Genomic DNA, 21,592 nt, shown 5'->3' with positions numbered 1-21,592 from the left:
GTTCCTAAATAAGTGTGTTTATACTATTTTGTAAAACATTTTCATAAGGTAGTATAAGGTTTATCTAATAGTTATTTCCATTTTAGGTTTGTATCCCTATACAGAGGACCATGTCATACATACAAAGTACAAAGACTTAATGAGTCAACATCCTACAAATTCTGTATTCAAGCTTGTAATGAAGCTGGGGAAGGTCCCCTCTCCCAAGAATATATTTTCACTACTCCAAAATCTGTCCCAGCTGCCTTGAAAGGTAAGTTATACATCCTGAAGTTATTTTCTTTTATAATAAATTACTTTTTTTTTTTTTTTTGAGATGGAGTCTCACTCTTTGTCACCCAGGCTGGAGTGCAGTGGCACGATCTTGATTCACTGCAAGCTCCGCCTCCCGGGTTCACGCCATTCGCCTGCCTCAGCCTCCTGAGTAGCTGCAACTAGAGGCCTGAGCCACCATGCCCGGCTAATTTTTTGTATTTTTAGTAGAGACGGGGTTTCATCGTGTTAGCCAGGATTGTCTCAATCTGCTGACCTCATGATCCGCCTGCCTCGGCCTCCCAAAGTGCTGGGATTACAGGCGTGAGCCACCGTGCCGGGCCAATAAATTACTTTTTAATGTATTTTCCTAAATGCTTTGTTTACTAATACTAAAATTTAGCATCCAGTGTATGTCCACCGGTTATACAAAATCATATAGGCAAGCCCAACTCTACTGAGGGTTCCATTCAATAATAAAAGCTGTTTTATCTGGCACGTTCATATTCAGACAAGTACTGGCTTTTGTCACTGATGTTTTTAATAATGTAACATAAAAATACTAAATGGAATAGGTAGGCTGGTTTTCTAATTAGGCCATTGGCTTAAATAAAAAAAATTATAAACTCTGATTGTTTAAACATTTTGAGTTGTTGATATTACATTCATTTAGATTTCAGAAGGAAAGCCTGGTCATCTGTTAATAAGCAAAACAAATTCTTCATTAATGTGGGTTTTTCAGTCAATTTTACACACACATGTACACATATTTACACACATTTGTATATACATTTATCTTTTAATTTTAGAGGGGTTCTTATTTTAAAGTGACTCTGGCAAGGGCTGCACTCTATTTTTAGCTGAAAAGTCTATAAAGTTAATTGCTTTGAAGACTAATCACAGAGACTTCTAGAACCATATCCTGGATCATGTACTTAAACAGAAGAAGCAGAACTCTTCTTGAATAGTCTTTCTAATAATATTGAGAGTTTCACTGAGTCCTTTTTCTGTTTGCTATCAAGTTTAGGGTCTCTTAGCTTTAAGAAGAATGCTGACTATAAGCAGGACACAGTGGCTCACACCTGTAAGCCCAGTGCTTTGGGAGGCTGCAGGGGGAGGCTCACTTAAGGCCAGGAGTATTGAGACCAGCCTGGGCAGCATAGTGAGACCTGCCTCTCTACAAAAGAAATTTTGAATTAGCTGGGGATGGTAGCATGTGCCTGTATATGTAGCTGCACAGGAGGCTGAGGCTGCAGTGAGCTATGATTGCACCACTATTCTCCAGGCTGGGTGACAGAGTGAGATCCCATATCTTAGAATACAAGAGTGCTGATTTTAACCTCTTTGGATGCAAATTTCAAAAATTCACTGGTACTTATTTCAAGTTTATAAGTGGATTTTAAATATTTGTTGATTTGTATTAAAACAAGTGTCTGCATGATGTACCAAATTAAAAATCAAGTGGAACATATTTTATTTATATTTGTTTCCTACAGCACCCAAAATAGAGAAGGTAAATGATCACATTTGTGAAATTACATGGGAGTGTTTACAACCAATGAAAGGTGATCCAGTTATTTACAGTCTTCAAGTTATGTTAGGAAAAGATTCAGAATTCAAACAGGTATGTACCAAGATATTAATTTGTGGATGCATATTTTTACCCTTTTTTAATTTTTATGTATTTTCAATGTAAGATTTGGCCATCTTTACCTTTCTAATTCATAAACATGTATTCAGTATATATTATATTCCAGAGATCTCAAGATTCCAGATCTTTTCAGTATGAACTACACTTGAACAGATTATTTATTTATCTGATAAGTATTCATTGAACTCTGTGCTGGGCACTCAGGATACAGCACTGAACAGAAAGTCCCTTGCCTCCATGGAGCTTACGTACATTCTGGTGGAAAAGAAGACACTATAAGCAAATGAACATGCCAATATATTGTCAGATATAAGTGCAATGGAGAAAAAACAAAATTGGATAAAAGAAATAGGGAGTAGTGGAGGCGGAGGGCACTGAGTCTTATTTCATTTGGGGCACTCAGCTGACATTTCAGCATGGCCCAAAGGAGATGACTATGGGGAAAAGAGTGTTCCAAGAAGATGTGCTGAGACAGGAACATGCCTATTAAATCTGATGAACTTAAAGGAGTCAGTATGACTGGGATGGAGAGAGCAAAGGGAAGAGTTGATAAGGTCGGGTAGTTAATCCTAAGGGGCCTATGGGTGGTATGGAGTGATGTAGGGCGTAATAGGCCATACTGTGGCTTTTACTTCACGTGAAATGAGAAGACACTGGAGGATTTTGACAAGGATATTCATGTGATCAGACACAAGGTTGTTTTGATTAGTGTCAAAACTACAGTAGGACAAGGGCAGAACTAGAAAGACTAATAAGGAGGCTTTTACAATAATAGTATTAATAATAGTCATAATGCAGTGCCATAAATATGGCATTAGGCATGAAGTTATAATGGAATCCTAGAGGAAGTGTTACCTTCCTAGCCAAGAGGTTTCAAAGATAGCTTTCTGGTAAAGCAAGAATAGCAGTCACATAGAGTGGAGAGTTGCCAATGTTTGTTACAACTTTTATGAAGAATAAGCTTTTATACCACTCCAAAGACTAATTTAATAGCTATACATTTCATCTGATTTTCCCTTTTTGCTGTAACCTTCTTAATTTTGAGGGCTTTTAAGCTGGGTTGTTTTCATTGTGTCTTATATTTTCCTCTTCCATTAAAAAAAAATGATCATTTGTTTTATTCCAGTATTGTGCTGTTGTAACTACTCTGTGTAATATCTTAACTGAAATTACAAAAGATCCAAAGAGTCAGATTAAATCTGGCATGCAATTGTTTTTCTTTATTAAGCCATCTGCAAATTGCCATGATAATTAGATTTGAAATGTAATTTACAGATAAGTAGGTTTCCTTCTAAGGAGGAAGCAAAATTAATATTAAAGAAAATATAATTATATTACACGTTTAAAGGAAATAGGGACTCCACATTTGAGTAGTTTATGGATAAGCTTGAGGCTTGTTTGAATGACTTTTCTTGGGTGTATAAACCATCTGAAATTAGCTTGAGCAAGTTAATCTGTTTTCTTCAGTCCTGTATCTACAGCCAACTGTGTCTCTTCCTGCTTAGATGTCTTCCCACATCTGAAATACAAAATTGAATACTTGATCCCATCATCTTCCCTCCCAATATCTCCTCTCCAACATCTTTACTTCATCAGTGTCATGGACACCAATATCATCTTGGTCTCCAAGCCATAAATTCTTAGATGAATTTTTTTTTCCTATCAACTCTTAATCAGAAGTTGTTTCTAAATCCATAAAACTACATCAGGGCCTCATCACTTTTACATATAGATCAAGAATCCCTGTCCTACTCAGCTCCCTTCAGTCCTTCACACAGCCTCATGATTAGAATTCCATAAACACTGTTTTAATGTCACACACCTACAGTGGTCCCTTTTGAATTTTCAAACCTAAATTTCCAACAGTGTAATTAATGTATTCTTCCTGTCTGTACCAGATCTCTTCATTTATCACCCTCATGCCATTTGTTGAGGTTTTTCTTTCTTAACCTAATACTGCCAGGCTCATGGAATGGTATATGAAGACACATGGAAAATATAAAGACAAAAATCATCCATTATATCCATAAGACAAATACATATTTTTAATTTTTACTAAATTTACTTCAGTGTATGTATACAATTTTACACTACTTTCTCATACAACATTCTGTTTTAAGTGAATCCTTTTACAGGTTGAAGCATCCCAAATAAAGTCCAAAATTCAAAATGTTCCACCCAAAATCTGAAACTTTTTGAGGATCAACAAGACACTCAAAGGAAATGCTCATTGGAGCATTTCCAATTTCAGATTTTTAGGTTTGGAATGCTCAACTAGGGAATATGCAACTATTCCAAATCAAAAAAATTGAAATGCTTCTAATTCCAGGCATTTCATATAAGGAATACCCAACCTGTACCATCTCCCAAACATGGATCATTTCTACATTCTACTCCCTGAAACATTATGCATCCTTAGAACTAATGCATAGTCACCATTTTCGTTCAGATTTATCTTAAAAGCTTCTTTCAATAAGTTCCTTTATATATTGTTATCAGCATCCACATTTTTATTTATTGCCAATAATTCACTAATTTAATGGCCTTTTATTGAGTACCTGCTATATGCTGGATTCTGGAGATAGAAAAATGACACAGAGATCTTACTTTACTTTGAGAGCAAAGCCATATGTAAAAAAATTAGATTTACAACACAGGTACAATTGAGGCAGCTAAAAGTACTTGAAAGCCCCCACGTGTTGGTTCATCTGACTTGTAGCCCACCAACTAGCTGGAGAGACTTAACTGACAAGTCATTTAACCCTATGAGGCTTTTTCTCAACTACAGAATGAGTGGCGGGGCGGAGGTTTCTCATTTTTGGAAATGATAGCTCCTACAGATTGAGCATTAGACTGCATGCTGAACACTGCACTAAGTGCTTTAACAAGCATTAGTTCATTCCATCCTCATAACTGTCATACATGTTAACTACTAGTATGCCTGTGGTAGTTGGTCTAAAATCGCATCTGGAGTGTGAAGTGGTAGAGCAGACCTTGGATGCCAGGGATGAACAGTTCCAGTATATATCTTCTTAACCCATTTATGCCTAGTGTTCCATTATTGGAACACTAAGCTTGTGGTAGTTATTTATATCCAACTGATCAAGGTTATTGCCAAGGTCTGATTTTCACCAAAAAAAAAAAAAAAAATGCAACCTCTGGCATAAATGGGTTAATTACTAGACACTCCCCTGAAAATCCGTGGAATTTCATTCTTTTTATTTCCCTTGTAAGGCATGGCAGAGGAGGTCCTATTCTCTGATTCTAAGTGATCTCCCCTCTCTGGAGTTTATACAGTGATTTGCCATAGGCACCTATAGAAAGCTCCCCTTATTCATTTGCCATTTCATTCAACAGATATGTTTGAAATTGTATGGAAATCTATCAGTTATACAAAGACATAATGGGGGAAGCAAAAGTAGACACTATCCCTTCTTTGATGGAATTATTTCATTAAAAAATGACTTCTGGCCGGGCACGGTGGCTCAAGCCTGTAATCCCAGCACTTTGGGAGGCCGAGACGGGCGGATCACGAGGTCAGGAGATCGAGACCATCCTGGCTAACACGGTGAAACCCCGTCTCTACTAAAAAATACAAAAAACTAGCCGGGCGAGGTGGCGGGCGCCTGTAGTCCCAGCTACTCGGGAGGCTGAGGCTGGAGAATGGCGTAAACCCGGGAGGCGGAGCTTGCAGTGAGCTGAGATCTGGCCACTGCACTCCAGCCCCGGCGACAGAGTGAGACTCCGTCTCAAAAAAAATAAAAAATAAAAAAAAATAAAAAATAAAAAAAAGCAGGAAAATGCTTGAGGACTGATTTTGCTTGTTCTCTAGCTGCCCTGGGGCACATCTGCACTCCTTAACTCATCTGTGAACCGTATAAGGGTAGATCTCACATCCTCGCTTTTGAAATTTCTCTTGCCCCTATGCAACAAACAGATAAGTACTTTAATGGATAGATATTTTTAACATGTCATTTAAAAGATAAAATCAATGGCATTCACTGGCTTTCACATCAAAAACGATTCTAACACTAGCCAGTTTTAACACATTTTCTGTCCAACCTTCACACGTAATTCTTCCTTCCAATAATTTATTAACAGATTTACAAAGGTCCCGACTCTTCCTTCCGGTATTCCAGCCTTCAGCTGAACTGTGAATATCGCTTCCGTGTATGTGCCATTCGCCAGTGCCAAGACTCTCTGGGACACCAGGATCTCGTAGGTCCCTACAGCACCACAGTGCTCTTCATCTCTCAGAGGACTGAACCACCAGCCAGCACCAACAGAGACACTGTGGAAAGCACAAGGACCCGACGGGCACTGAGTGACGAGCAGTGTGCTGCCGTCATCCTTGTGCTGTTTGCTTTCTTTTCCATTTTGATTGCCTTTATCATTCAGTACTTTGTAATCAAGTGAAAATGCAACTTTATTTTTTAACTCTATTACATTTTATTTTGTCATGTACTAAAATTATTTCTGTATTGCTTTTATAAAAAACAGTGGCATTTAGCACTGGCATTGAGACTATAGCACATCATTTTTGCCATTTTCAGTGCTTATATTGTTAGGTAGAGGCTGGCACTTTATTAGAATGCAAGCCACAAAAATATCAATTTGGGTTTTTTGTTAGGGTGGGTCTTCTTTCTCTCTCTTTTTTTTTTTTTTTTTTTTTTTCTTTTTTAACATGCCTTCCTATAGAAAAACTTTCTAAGAGGTAACAATTTAGAATGGATATTTTGACCAATCGGCATGAGTGTAACAGTGATAACCTGATCTTTTTGTTTTAAAGATTATTACCAAGTGAAAAATCAGAATGAATAGAATTTACACTAACATGCTATATAAAATGTTAAAGTCTGATGCTGTGAAAGCAATCTAGTGCTATATTTCTACCTCCTCATTTGTCTTAATTATTTGGTAAGTGGGATTATGATGAGTAACTGGAGGGGCTTAGAAACAAAAACTGGATGAAAGAGTATGCATGAAGTAAAGCTTCTTTGATAAATGTGGAGTTCTTCATTATAAATATATATTCATGAATTCACAGATAAGTACTTAAAGAAAGCACAGACAGTTTACTTGGCCTAAAAATATTTTGATGTTTACTCAAAAAGTACCTCTTCGGGTCTTGAGAACATGGAAAAGAACTGAGTGCTTTTAAATACTTTTTAGAAAGTAATCATAAAAGTAAATTGAATTTCAAACCTATTTGGTTTCTATTTTGTGAACCTTTGAACTATATGTACATGTATAAGGGTAACAAGTGTACACATACAAACATAACAAGTGTAGAAATATGTATTACACACATACACTCACTCTGTCGGGTATAGGCTAATTTTGAAGAACTCCCATATGTTTTTGCTGCTTCTCCCATAACTGCTGCCACCACCATCAGAATTCATAATCAAACCTAACCTTTTTGTTTGGGGCACCAAATCTGAAGACAAAATTAATTTGCACCAGTAAACTTCAAGCTGCTTTCTTTCTTGAAAACTAAACGTTTAATGTATAATGTCTGTTTGGATACTGTTCCAAATTGTTGATTGCATGTGGTTAATGTTGCATTAGAGCACTTTGCAATTGCATAATTCATTAATGTTTTGTGAGCTTGCATTTGTGAGTTATTGGATGATCAGATTGAATTTTGTCAAGTATCACATTGTACATCTTGCCTAGATGTCAATGACTGCCAGTAATAATACAGTTTATAATGAAACTATCTACAATTCTTGTTTTAGCACATCTGTTATCCGTAAAACACCTGTAACTAGCTTTTTTAATTTATTATTTGAATTTTAGGATAGCAAATCACTAATTTTTAGTTGCTGAAGTTGGCATTTTAGTGATTGAGCACTTCTGTCAGTCTTTGAAAAAAGAACATATGTTTTGTGCTTTGAAGATCTCTGAAGAATTTCTTTTATAATAGAATGGGCATGTATTGTAACAGTTTTATGTCAGATGATCTGTGCTGTAGAAAAACATTAACCCTTGTTCAAAAAAGAAATGGATAAACTTGGCCTTTCTAAGTGGTAAGAATGACCTGTCACTATAATATACTGTATGTTTACATTTTATTTAAATTTAATCTCTTATGTATAGGGTGATAACCTTCCCCCAAAACAACAGTGATTGCGATTGTTTTCTAGAAACTTCTTTAAAGTGCCACATTTGGCAGTACAAATGAGTCTGAGTGTAATAGCCCAGAGATTTATATATAGTTGAATGTCTAAAATGGTAAAATGTGCCACTGTGTCAAGTTACAGTGGCTTATGTTTTTCATAGTAATTCAAATGAACCTCCTATTTTTGATAGTAAATGTCATTTAATAGTATACTTGCCATTTGAGCCTCACTGCAAAATTAGTGCAGAGGAGAAAACAATTTTTAATGTAATCTTGATTTTACCTCATATACTGTACATTCCAAAAACTCTAAACTTTTTAAAGATTATAGATACACTACCAAACATATCACCTTAAAATTGTATAAGGCTGAATGAACTTCATACAAATGAAAAAAAGCTCATAAAAATACCTAAACTATGTAGCAAAAGTATCTTTAAAATCCATGGAAAATAAAAGTTGTATCATTCTTTTTGAGATATGTTTATTGTATTCATATATATTCATTATTTGCTGCCTGTTTAAGAAAATGAAATGTTATGGTCTCCCCTCTTCCAATGAGCTTAAAACATTTTTCCCAACAGTATACAAATCTTCAACATGAGAGGATGTATATTTATTATATAAAGCCCAGTAAAGAATGAAATTAGAAGTTTTATCCTAGTGACTTGATTTTGTGCAACTCATGAAATATCTTACTTCCTTTCTGTATATAAAGAATACAGTGAGTCTAAGGTAAACTTCCCAGTGGGAAGAAGATCCCTAACCTCTCCTTGCCTTTCCCACATCCCTATTTTCTAGAACCTTCTTTCGCCCACCACCAGAGGCCCAGAACCTTCCTGTTAGTGGCACTGCTGGGTCTGCCTTCCACCAGGAAATCCAACATTCTCTCACTCATCCCCCATTAAAATTTCCATCCCAAGGACTTCCTCCTGGGGACGGACACTCAGTGCTTTTTTTTTTTTTTTTTTTCCCCCTTTTTTAATGGGTGAGCTAGTAAGTTTTGTGTTATAAATATTTTACCACCATAAAAAAAAAAAAAAAATCCTTGAAAAATTCACTGAAGAAACCAGTATGGAAAGAGGAGAACTCAATGTTTAAAATAAAGCCAACTTTTTTTTTTTTTTTTTTAAATCAAAAGATAAGTACATAGCTTCAAGCTCAAGGTCTAGGTTGAGGACAATCATTATGAGTCCTATTAAAGGACAACCAGTTTTAAGAACACTGTCAGGCAAGCTACCATGTAGCCCTCCTTCACTCCATGCTTAGCTCTTCCAGACTTCCCAGTATTGATGAAGGATCATGTTTTTGTTCAGCTTTGCCCAGTGCTGTCATTCATAATAGATAAATGAAAAGTCCCAGAAACCTGTTGTGTTTGGGAAGGTTTTCTTTTGTTCCAGGCTTCAGTGGTTAATATGCTTGACAAATTTCAGAGTCTGTTATCTCTGTAGACCAATGCCAAAGAATTGCTCTCTGGATTCACCGTTAGCAGCTCTTCATCTTCATCTTTGGCAATGTAAGAAGTAAAACCACCATATTCTGGCTCCCAGCCTTCACAGCCACAGTGGAGAATTAAGTCTGGGGCAAAATCAGCCTTGCTATGGTCACGAATTAAAAGTGTGGTGACCAGTCTTCCAACGCCTCAGTTCCCTTTGGCATGTGGGAACACCTGATTCATTATTTGTTTCGTTTTCCTCTGACTCTGGGTCTGTCTGGTCATGGCTCTGTTGGCCATTGATGCTCATGGCTGCCTGATTATTCTCTCACTCAGGAGGGCTATGGCCAGTCCCTCAGTTCTATCAGCAGCAGAGGCTGCTGCTTCGTCTCTTTTGTCATCCATCTCATCTTCCGAAGGGGCCAGGAAGTGAAGCTTCAGGCCTGTGAAGTTGGAGAGCAGCAAGAATAGTGCCTCAGAGCAAAGTAACTTCATTCACTCCTTCAATATATCGGGAAGCTTCCTCTCCTCAGCTTTCTCATAAAGCCTTTTGTTGGCCGGGCACGGTGGCTCTTGCCTATAATCCTAGTACTTTGGAAGGCCAAGGTAGGCGGGTCACCTGAGGTCAGTAGTTCAAGACCAGCCTGGTCAATATGGTGAAACCTTGTCTCTGCTAAAATAGAAAAATTAGCTGGGCATGATGGCAGGTGCCTGTAATCCCAGCTACTCGGGAGGCTGAGACGGGAGAATCGCTTGAACCCAGGAAATACTCCTTGCAGTGAGCTGAGATTAGAAAAAACATGAAAACCTTTTGTTAAGGGGACCTCAGCTGCTCTATTCCACATCTCCATTCACCAAGGCCTCACAGACCTTTGCAAATTTCTCAGGCTTAAGAAATTTCTTCAGGAAAATTTCAGAACTTTCTTCAGACTCTTCTTGAGTTTGAATTTGGTAATCCATGGCCAGATAAGTAGGGTTGATCCAATCATACAAAATTTCATGATCTGTGGGGTATGAGGGCTCCAAGGTGTGAGGGGGTTCAAAGTAGTTGGGAGGCCTAGTCAGTGAAGGACCATGAAACCAGCCACTTATAGACAAACGTGACTTCAGACAGGACTTCGGACACCTGGTGAAAGGACACTGCAGATACTTCAAAGAAAACCAGTTCGTTCCATAAAGGGGTAAGACACTTGACAATCTGCTTCGGCTGAAAGTGTTCATCAGTGTTGTACAGGTGCGGGGTACCCCCCAGGCTCCTGTCCCAGGAAAGAACCAGGTACAGGATGAAGGCGATCCAGCGCCCTTCTAGCTCATCATCATGGCACAGCAGAGCATCAGTGAATTCATATTTAGCACAGGACACATCAGTGGTTGGTTCCCAGTAAATTTTAGAAATACCAGAAAGCCAAGACCAGAAATCTTCAAACAGAATTTTCCTTAAAGCAGAGATGTGAGGCCCTCTTCAAATCATCAGACTGCTGGAACTTATATAAATCATTACAGTTGTCATGGAAATCCAAGTTCATAAGTTCCTTCTGAAGCCCTGCCAAGAAGTCGGCTTTGGATGAAGTTTGGGATCATGCAGTGAAGAAAGGGGTCCATGTCCCTGACAATGGTTTCGTGGCTGAATGGTGTCCCACAGCTCCAGGCCTCAGGCACCTGCTTTTTCAAGGTTTCCTCCATGATAGCATTCGAAAACTCTGCCATCACCTCTTCTTTCCCTTTTTTCCCACCCGGGTTGGGCTGGGCTCCACTGGCCATTTCCCATTTACTTCCTCACAAGGTACAGAGCCACACCACACTCGATTCAGTGCTTTTAAAATCCATGTACATCTCTTAATTGCCACAACTCTGTGATAGTTTAAAATGTTGGGGCTGTGGAAGGAGAGTCTGGAAATAGGAACGTCACAGAAGCAGCTAAGCATGAGTCCAGGTTTGAGTAGGGTATAATACTGATTGACAGTATGATTGCATGTCACCTCTTTTTTTTCTGTAGATTGGAAATAGGAGTATAGAATCTTATGCATCCTGTTTGAGCATTCCATGGGTTGCTTTCCAACACAAATCCCTTGCTTCTCACCATTATAAGATTATTTCTGCAGGATGGTGGCTCAAGGAGGCAAACAGCCTTTAAAAGAAAATAGGCCAGGTGCGGTGGCTCACGCCTGTAATCCCAGCACTTTGGAAGGCCAAGGTGGGCAGATCACGAAGTCAGGAGTTCCAGACCAGCCTGGCCAACACGGTGAAACCCTGTCTCTACTAAAAATACAAAAATTAGCTGGGCATGGTGGTGCACACCTGTAATTCCAGCTACTCAGGAGGCTGAGGCAGGAGAATCATTTGAACCAGGGAGGTGGAGATTGCAGTGAGCCAAGATCGCGCCACTGCACTCCATCCTAGGTGACAGAGCAAGACTCCATCTCCTCCATCTCAAAAAAAAAAGAAAAGAAAGAAAATAGTTCCCCCAAACTTAAAATAAGCAGTGATTCTGTAACCTAACTCCCATCATCAAAAAAAGATGATGCCTCATGGTTTTAGAGAGTTTTTAAATGTTCTATTTTTGTATACATTTTGTAAGTATATGCCCTTGAGAATATATATCCCTTTTGTTTATGTATCATTTTCTCTCTGATGCTCCTAAGGAGGGAGAAAAAACTTGGAGGAAAAAAGAAAATCAACAAAAGAACCAAGATTTCATTAAGGTGGTCATCAAATTCTGTGTCCAGAGTGGTGCCCTCAAATGTTTAGATGCTGTGATGGCTATTTTTTTGTCTCATAAACAGGGTGACTGTGCCATTTCTACTTACTATGGGAAATTTGCCAAGAGAAAACAGTTTCAAAACTGAACAGATTTTGAAGCCACGTGACCCATTCAAATCATTATGTCTAGGATCTGTCGAACATTTAATGTGTCCTAAGCATTGTGTTCAGTTCTTTACCTTGGGCATCTCATACAGTCCTCTTAATTGCTCTAGTAAGCGTTATCTGCAGCACAGAGAAGTCGAGCTCTCTGCCACAGGTCTCATGGCTAATCAGTGATGAAGCTGGGGTTTGATCCAGGTGATTGGTCTGGGGCTCCCTCACTTGACCACTATCCTCTGCTGTCTGGCCCAAAATTTATAAACGCTAGGAAATCAAAATTAATATTAATTGACTTTAATAGTGCATTTATGATAACATTTATTGATTGAGTACCACCTGTTTGCTAAGCATTGTGCTAAGCACTTCATCATATGCAAAGTAAGCCACAGCCCTCTAAGGATTGAATAGAAAGAAATCAGATGAGAAGAATCTGGTACAAGCATAACAGACTAAATGAGAAACCCTAATTTCTTTCCTCTTGAATTTCATCCCCTGATACTTTTACTACCATTTTGAGCCCACACTCAGTCCTTAAGAATAGCCCATCTTAAATATTCATCCAAGGATGAAAATGCCGTTTTTACCACTTACCACAACTGAGACACGCTGACATGTTCAAAAATGAATATAGCTACCATGTGGACCAACCTCAAAAACACGCTACGATGAAGGAAGCCAGACACAGAAAGTCATGTATTGTACAATTCCATGTGTGTTAAATATCCAGAATGAGTAAATCCATAGAGACAGATTAGTGGATGCCAGAGCTGGAGGGAGGAGGAAATGGGGAGTAACTGCTCAGTGGGTGCTGGGTTGATGGAAATGCTCAGGAGCCAGACAGAGGCAGTGGTTGCACAACACTGAGGGCACCAAATGCCAGTAAGTTTGTCACCTCAGAATGGTTAATTTTATATGAATTTCACCTGAATTGCTTAAGAAGGGAATATAAAACTTACAAACTGATACACAGGTTAACGTAAGACTAGAGAATCCTGGGCATCAAGTCCATAAAACTGACGTAGTCAATAAGTTCATTTTGCTAAGGACACAGGCCAACTTGTCTCTTTTTTCTCAAACTCCCACACCTTCCAGAATGCTACCACTCCTTTCAGCCTGTGGCATGTGCCTGGCTTACAACTGAATATTTTATGGATGTCCTTGAGAGCGATTAAACAATTTGGCCTGCCCAGACCAAAGTTATCAGCTCTATCTCATTCTTAATCCTTCTAGGATGACACAGAGGTCTTAAAGAAGAAATTACCTTTTCAGTTTCACAGTTTACCAATGGCAGCAGCTGCACAGTAAGAATGTTCATATCCAGTAGTATAAGGCCTATAACCTCTTCCCTCCCACCCTCCCAAGGGCTTGTTCCCCCTCCAACATCCATCCCCCTTGGTAACTGTTGCCACGCTGAGCCTGTCTGTCTCTCAGGAGAAACTGGGACCAACAGAAAACTGCTAAAGCGGGCCGGGCGCGGTGGCTCACGCCTTGGGAGGCCAAGGCGGGCGGATCACGAGGTCAGGATATCGAGACCATCCTGGCTAACATGGTAAAACCCCGTCTCTACAAAAAAAGTACAAAAAATTAGCCGGGTGTGGTGGCGGGCGCCTGTAGTCCCAGCTACTCAGGAGGCTGAGGCAGGAGAATGACGTGAACCCAGGAGACAGAGGTTGCAGTGAGCTGAGATCGCGCCACTGTACTCCAGCCTGGGTGACAGAGTGAAACTCCACCTCAAAAAAAAGAAAAAGAAAAGAAAAGAAATGTGCTAAAGCAATAGCCACAGAGTAATAGGAACCCACACTCCACAAAAGTCTTGCCTGAATTTGCCCTGCCGTGTCCCTGCCATGTAAAGAGGAAACCTAGGAAAGACTGAGTCCCCCGTCAATGTGGTGAGATTGGGAAATAGCTGGCCTTGAACTTCTCTGCCAGGGGCTCCCTTCCAGGGCCAGCTTTGCTATCTCTGCGTTTTACTAAAGATACCATTTCCTGGTGCCTGGGGTCTAGAGGACCCAGTGGGTCATGTGAATGAGGAAAGGGCTGAGTGTGAAGCCACAAATACCTTGTGTGTGGTGACAGCTGTGGGGTGCCTGCAGACAGGCTGCAGGTGGCAGCCTTTGGGGAACATGAGCTCAGAGCTGCCACAGCTTCCAGTTTTGCAAGACAATGCTTCCTTCTCAAACTCCCTCACCTCCCTGGATGTTACCACTCCTCTCAGCTTGCGGCATGTGCCTGGTTTACAACAATATTTTATGGATGTCCTTGGGAGTTATTAAAGAATTTGGTCTGCCTAGGCCTAAGATATCATGCTAACAATCCAGAACTTTACATGAAATTTCCCAATTGTAAAAGGTTGGTTCAAAACATTATGAAATGGCCAGGCTTGGTGGCTCACACCTGTATTCCCAGCACTTTGGGAGGCAGAGGAGGGTGGATCACTTGAGACCAGGAGTTCAAGAGCATCCTGGACAATCTAGGGAGACCCCATCTCTACAAACTTCATGCCCTGCTCTTATGTGGGGAAAAGAGTGTAAAGCCTGTGGAGTGTTTACAAGCTTCCATAAGTAAGCTATTATACAAGTTATGGATCTATTTTAATGCTCCTCACAACTTTCCAGATCTTCAATTTGCCCATAAAATCTGGTTTCTGAGATACAAACTGGAAGACACTTTCCTAGCAGACTCCAGATCATAACCTAGCATTCTCTGCAGCTGGTGGTGCCATGGTCTATATAGCAAGAGGCTACCCAGCACAGTGGTTATGCCCATGGACTCTGGAAGTGGACAGCACCACCCTTACTGGCTGTCCCAGTGACCTGGGGTCACTTCTTTGTGCTTTGCTCTTCTCGTCTCTAACATAGAGATACTAAAAGAACCTGCTGCCTTAGATTGCTGTGGAGGATGAAATACATTCAGATATGAAAGGACTTGGAACAGTGCCTTGCAAACAGCAAGCATTAGCTTTATATTCATCCAGGTCATCCCTCTATATTCATCAAAAGCCAACCAGTGAGGCCTCCAGCCCGGAGCCAAAAGCCTATTGATGACACCAACTTCTTGCCTCTGGGGATGCAGGCCACAGCCGGGCCAAACCTAGACCCACTCTTGCCCCACATGAGTTACAGGCGGAGAGGTACTCCAAGAGTAGAGAAGAGAGATGCCCATGCTCCTGGTCTACTGAGAACTTCTTCTCACTAGATGAACTATGAAGTCAGGAAGCTGGTGAATGTCTACAGAAACACAAAGTAGGAAACAGATCTGGTCCCATTCCTTCCTAAAACATTAAATGCCATCTCATCATAAGAGCTCAGATATGTCCTAAGGGCCAAGTTATGTTTGAACCTCAGCACAGCAATGTTATCCAAAAAGCCCACTGGGTCTCCACCTCTCCATATCAGTATTCTGTCTTAAGCTGAAGTATCAGTGAATACTTACTGAGCACCCACTGCAATCAGAGCACTGTTTTAACTGCTAGGAATTGTAAAGAAAACAATGGTACCTGATTCTGCAGAAGCTCATTCATTCTCCAAGTTAACAAACATTTATTAAATTCTCACTTTGTGCCAGGCACTAAGGAAACAGCAGTGAACACAGTAGATTAAAGCTCTGCCTTCTGGTGCACATAATGTTGGGAGATAGAGATAGATAATAAACAAATAACTAAGTAAATTAAATAGCATGTCAGTTGATAATAAGCAATATGGAGAAAATACAATAGAGAGAGGGAGTGCCTGAATGGAGGTGAGTAATTCACAACAGCCAGGATGCTGACTGCAGACACAGTGAGCCTGCCTCAGCGCCACCATGGTGGGTGGGGAAGGGAGAAAGGGAGCCTTCAGCAGAGGCTGGGGTAGTCCATCCGGCCAAGGAGCAAATGGGAAAAACCAAAGAGACTCAGGGATTCGCAGCCCATGACAGCCATGGAGAGTGCTCCTGGAAGCATCATCTGAGTGAAAGAAAGAAGCCGCCTCTTCACCAACCACAGGCCCCTGCCTCCAAGGCTAGCAGAGCCACTGGTGACCATGCAGGAAGGGGACATGGAACTGAAGTCTAGCGAATGCCAGCCCCTCACACCCCAGGAGCCAGCATGAAGCTTCCTAAGGACCTCTCCCTTGAGCTTTAAGCCACTGACCCCTCTCCCCATACCCCTGGGCCACCTTGGGGAAAGGCATGATGTCTGAGAGAACTGAACACTGCCCAGAGGGGCTGCTTAACTGGTCTGCCTGGACCATGCCTTACCTAGGCTAGAGCATTCATTTCTCTTGTTGAGAGCACAGGGGAAAATCAAATCAACCATAAATGAAGAAATTACATTTTCTCTGCCTAGGGGGAGGAGACAGGGAGGAAGAAAAAGTGGAAACCGTGAGTACAGAAACAATTTTGAGGAGTTTTGCATGAAAATGATCCAGAAGAGAAAAACTGATGACGAGAGAGAGAGAGAGAAAGAATTGAGGCAGTGATATCTGGAGGAGGAGAAAGGAGCACTTAAGGGGCAGAGCTGACTTCAACTGCAAGTACCACCAACTGTCCCAGGGGAGCATGAGCGGAGGTGGGGGTGTGGTAGTCATCTTCAGAGAAACAGGGTGCAAGGAAACCACCCAAAGGAGGTGGTGGGGGATGTTGGGTCTAAGGAGAGAGGAGGGGGTATAAACCAGTAGCCTGGTGGTGGGAGAGTGAATGAGGTCAGGTGAGAGTTGGGAGGGCCGGGGGAACGAAGCACCCCGCTAGAGGTCGTGCTTTCAAGTGAAACAACGCCAAGTGGGAGCACGCCAGGAGTAGACAGGGAATTCGGCCTTACCAGGCCTGTGGTGCTCTCGGCGGATGGACGAGGCTGACAATGGAGAAAACAGCAAGGGAGTCAAGGGCGTCTGTGTGGGCGCGATGGCGACTGCCCGTGGAATTTCCGTTGGGTAAAGGAAGAAAAGTGAAGACATGGGGCAGGCAAGGGACGGGGAAAAGGAAGGAGGAGCCACCGATGGAGGTCGCAGTGGGTTGAAGGATGACCGGAACTGAGGTGCTAGGGGAAGAGAGCTAAAAAGAGAGTGGGCGGAGGTCAGAAAGAGGGCTGACTGAAGTGGAGGTGGAGGAAGGCTGGCAGGCCCTGGCAACCGTGAGGTGTAAGGTCCGTCGACAGGCGCGGCTGAGATCGGGTGGAGAGCAAGGTCATAGGTGGAAAAGGAGGTCAACAAACTAGAGGCCAAGGCATTCCAAGACTCGCCATGGGTGTGAACGGCCGCAGATGCAGTGCTTGAAAGAGAGCGCAGGCACCTGGTCTTCAGGGACTGCGGGTGACCACGGGGGAAAGCGCTGGGGAGGGCGGGGTCTGATGAAGTCACACTCAAAGCTAGGTTTTAGGACCGCTGGAAACAGCAGCGATGAGGGAGGCGACAGGTGTCCCTCCTCCAAACTCACAGTCGGCATGTGAGAGAGAACTGCAGGAGAAGCTTGTCCCTAGGCAAAGCCAGGTGTCAGGTCCAGAAAAGAGGTTAAGGATTTAAGCCACTGAGGGGGTGGAGCTGGGCAGTGAGTGGGACGTCGGTCTTGCAAGCTCTGGGATTAGGCCGACCAGAGCCCACATTCCAGTCCCGCCTCTTACTGCCTGTTTGATCTCAAGTGAGACCCGCTTTGTTCATGGGCGAAAGGAGGGCCATGAGGATTAAATGGAGAGCACAGGACCAGATCCATCTAAATTCTCAGTGTTAGCTATTGTTATTAAGACCACACTGAACAGACGCTTACATCCCCTTTAGCCCCTTTCCCCGACTTTCGTTCTTTCCGGTGTTGACAAATAGTCTAGTTTTTTAAGTTTATGAAACATATTGTACATAAGAACGACATATCACATGTGAAAGTACTCTAGTGTCCACGTAAATATTTGTCTTGTTCTTTATAATAAATAAACATGCTCACGGATCCTTGAAATTATCTGGTCACGGCCGGGCACAGTGGCTCACGCCTGTAATCTCAGCATTTTGGGAGGTCGAGGAGGGTGGATCACTTGGGGTGAGGAGTTCGAGACCAGGCTGGCCAACATGGCGAAACCCGGACTATACCAAAAAAAAAAAAAAAAAAAAAAAAAAAAAAAAAAAAAAATTAGCGGGGCATGGGCGCTCCTGTGCTCCCAGCTACTCAGGAGGCTGAGGTGGGAGGACTGCTTGAGCCTGGGAGGTCGAGGCTGCAGTGAGCTGTGATCGCGCCACTTACACTCCAGCCTGGACGACAGTGAGACCCTGTCTGAAGAAGAAAAAAAGAAAGAAAGAAAGAAAGAAAAAAGAAAGAAAGAAAAATTATTTGGTCAATTATATGGTCAGCTCCCTCCACCACTCGAGAATTTACAGAAGAGGAGAACTGGGCTGGGCGAGCCCAGGACTGGCCCAGCCTAGGACTGGCCCAAGATTACGCAGTTACTCGGTTGTAGAGCCAGGATTAGACAGGAGAGGCTCCAGACTCTGGTCTAGACTCCCCTCCTACTATTTAGCATTATGGCTTCCTGAGGATTACCGTGAGCCCTCCTCCACCATCAAGCGGCAGCTACCAGCCACCAGACCAAGATCCCTTCGAAGGTCTCCTGTGTACCGGACCGACAAAAGCGCCCGTACAGTGCTGGGTCCAGTAACCAAAGCTCTCTCGGGTGCAGACATCGCTCACAGGACGGGGTTGGGCTCGTGCGCTCAGGTATTCCAGCTGGTGGAGAGGGAAGCGCCCCAGAACTGCATGGGCCCGGGAGAGGGCGCGGGAGCAGGGCCGGGCCGGGGCGGGCCGCGGCCGTGGGCGGAGACTGCGCGCAGCCAGCTCCGAAGCGCCTCGGTGCCCACCCTGCAGAGCCGCTTCCCGAGCCCCGCAGCGCAGCGCAGCACAGCGCCCCGCCGTCTGACGGTCCGCGCCCGCAGCGCGCGGGCTGGGAAAGGAGGCGCTCACCCAGCCGGACCACGCGCCAGGCTCCCAGCCCGACCCGGGACGCGACGGCCGCGGGGAGCACCCATGGGCAGCCGCTGGAACAGCAGCGACGGCCCCGAGGGCGCGCGGGAGCCGCCATGGGCCGCGCTGCCGCCTTGCGACGAGCGCCGCTGCTCGCCCTTTCCCCTGGGGGCGCTGGTGCCGGTGACCGCCTTGTGCCTGGGCCTGTTCGCCGTCGGGGTGAGCGGCAACGTGGTGACCGTGCTGCTCATCGGGCGCTACCGGGACATGCGAACCACCACCAACTTGTACCTGGGCAGCATGGCAGTGTCCGACCTACTCATCCTGCTCGGGCTGCCCTTCGACCTGTACCGCCTCTGGCGCTCGCGGCCCTGGGTGTTCGGGTCGCTGCTCTGCAGCCTGTCGCTCTACGTGGGCGAGGGCTGCACCTACGCCACGCTGCTGCACATGACGGCTCTCAGCGTCGAGCGCTACCTGGCCATCTGTCGCCCGCTCCGCGCCCGCGTCCTGGTCACCCGGCGCCGCGTCCGCGCGCTCATCGCTGTGCTCTGGGCGGTGGCACTGCTCTCTGCCGGGCCCTTCTTGTTCTTGGTGGGCGTCGAGCAGGACCCCGGCATCTCCGTGGTCCCGGGCCTCAATGGCACCGCGCAGCTCGCTCCCTCGCCTCCCGCCTCGTCGCCGCCCCTCTGGCTTTCGCGGGCGCCACCGCCGTCCCCACCGTCGGGGCCCGAGACCGCGGAAGCCGCGGCGCTGTTCAGCCGCGAATGCCGGCCGAGTCCCGCGCAGCTGGGTGCGCTGCGTGTCATGCTGTGGGTCACCACCGCCTACTTCTTCCTGCCCTTTCTGTGCCTCAGCATCCTCTACGGGCTCATCGGGCGCGAGCTGTGGAGCAGCCGGCGGCCGCTGCGAGGCCCGGCCGCCTCGGGGCGGGAGAGAGGCCACCGGCAGACCGTCCGCGTCCTGCGTAAGTGGAGCCACCGCGGTTCCAAAGACGCCTGCCTGCGGTCCGCCCCGCCGGGGGCCGCGCAAACGCTGGGTCCCCTTCCCCTGCTCGCCCAGCTCTGGGCGCCGCTTCCAGCTCCCTTTCCTATTTGGATTCCAGCCTCCACCCGCCCGTACTTCCTGTCCCCCCAGAAAACCATGTCCTGTCCCCCAGGAGCTCTGGGGGACACCAGGGCGCTTTGAGGGTGGAATCCCCGGATCCGATTCAGGAACCAGCAGTGCTTTTTCAGAGCCTCTGAGACCAGGAAAGAGAGTTGGAAATTCTTAATCCAACCACCTGTTAGACGCCACAGATGAGTCCTCACAGTGCCCTTGAGAAGATGAGGGAGATTTCATTAAGCTAAAATTTTGTATTTAATGTTAAGTGATGCTGAAGGCTAAAGTAAACCTTGCTCATATCAAAAAGTAAAGATTGTGCAGACGTGTTGTAGAATTCTTTTCAACAGAGAACAGAAAACTTGTCTCCGAAGTGGGTTGGTGGATGGAAGCCTGCCAAGGCGGCTTGTTCAGAGAAATTGCTCTTTCTGGTTTATGTCCAGCCTTGATAACACATATAGGAACCTACTATGCAGTTTTAAAGCAAATGTCCTGCAGCCTGGTCATTTTTTTCTGGGGTGAGGATCTGGCTAGGTAGTTTTCTCTAATTTATTTTGCTGTTATTTACTGCAGATGGTTCCTTGTGAGGGTGGGGGGTTTATTTGCTTCCCAATGCTTTTGTTAATCCCGGTGCTGTGTCTTACCTTGCAGTGGTGGTGGTTCTGGCATTCATAGTTTGCTGGTTGCCATTCCACGTTGGCAGAATCATTTACATAAACACGGAAGATTTGCGGATGATGTACTTCTCTCAGTACTTTAACATCGTCGCTCTGCAACTTTTCTATCTGAGCGCATCTATCAACCCAATCCTCTACAACCTCATTTCAAAGAAGTACAGAGCGGCGGCCTGTAAACTGCTGCTCGCAAGGAAGTCCAGGCCGACAGGCTTACACAGAAGCAGGGACACTGCAGGGGAAGTTGCAGGGGACACTGGAGGAGACACAGCAGGCTACACCGAGACAAGCGCTAACATGAAGACGACGGGGTAACCAGCATGGCCAAGCCAGGCTCCTCTTGCTGTTCTAAGACTTCAGGGAAACAAGTGTGTAGAGAAATAAAGACTGAAAGTGAGGAACAGATCCTGTTAAGAAGAATGGAAAGAGGGTTGCAGTTGTGCCAGTTGGTTAAGAAATAGACCGCATGATTTATTTAACCAAGGTATGAAATGTAACTGTGCCAACCTTTCTAGTTTCCTTCCCAAGTACCTCCTAAGGGATGCCCATTTTACCATCACGAAATCCCACATCTCAAAGTG

General features: G+C 44.0%; 2 protein-coding genes and 1 pseudogene across 5 annotated transcripts in view; 2 read left to right on the top strand and 1 right to left on the bottom strand.

Annotated features, from left to right (window-relative positions):
* Window positions 1-8,690, top strand: part of FNDC3A (fibronectin type III domain containing 3A) — a 221,055-nt gene extending 212,365 nt beyond the window's left edge. For 2 of the 4 annotated variants that reach the window (XM_010363844.2, XM_010363847.2), the window contains 3 exons: window positions 87-253; window positions 1,749-1,876; window positions 6,005-8,683. In XM_010363844.2, the coding sequence (XP_010362146.1) occupies window positions 87-253; window positions 1,749-1,876; window positions 6,005-6,319 (610 nt within the window). In that variant the 3' untranslated portion in view covers window positions 6,320-8,683. Of the gene's footprint in view, window positions 1-86; window positions 254-1,748; window positions 1,877-6,004 lie in introns of all 4 variants that reach the window. The other 2 variants (XM_010363846.2, XM_030921876.1) reach the window with 2 other exon arrangements.
* Window positions 8,691-9,358: 668 nt separating this feature from the next.
* Window positions 9,359-18,962, bottom strand: LOC104662775 (annotated as a pseudogene).
* A 340-nt stretch (window positions 18,963-19,302) lies between these two features.
* Window positions 19,303-21,326, top strand: MLNR (motilin receptor). Its single transcript, XM_010363843.2, has 2 exons — window positions 19,303-20,203; window positions 20,989-21,326. Exons 1-2 carry the CDS (start codon window positions 19,303-19,305, stop codon window positions 21,324-21,326), a joined length of 1,239 nt encoding a protein of 412 aa, XP_010362145.2.
* Window positions 21,327-21,592: the final 266 nt, after the last annotated feature.

Source organism: Rhinopithecus roxellana, chromosome 18 (genome assembly GCF_007565055.1).
Source record: "Rhinopithecus roxellana isolate Shanxi Qingling chromosome 18, ASM756505v1, whole genome shotgun sequence".
NCBI lineage: Eukaryota > Metazoa > Chordata > Mammalia > Primates > Cercopithecidae > Rhinopithecus > Rhinopithecus roxellana.
Note: the sequence above shows the minus strand (reverse complement) of the source record. Positions and strands in the feature narration are given on the sequence as shown.

What these genes read in the sequence shown, in the direction of transcription:
- MLNR (XM_010363843.2), top strand. Translation starts at nt 19,303, where the DNA reads ATGGGCAGCCGCTGGAACAGCAGCGACGGCCCCGAGGGCGCGCGGGAG. An exon ending in GCAGACCGTCCGCGTCCTGC is followed by an intron (nt 20,204 to 20,988) that starts GTAAGTGGAGCC and finishes CTTACCTTGCAG; the next exon opens with TGGTGGTGGTTCTGGCATTC.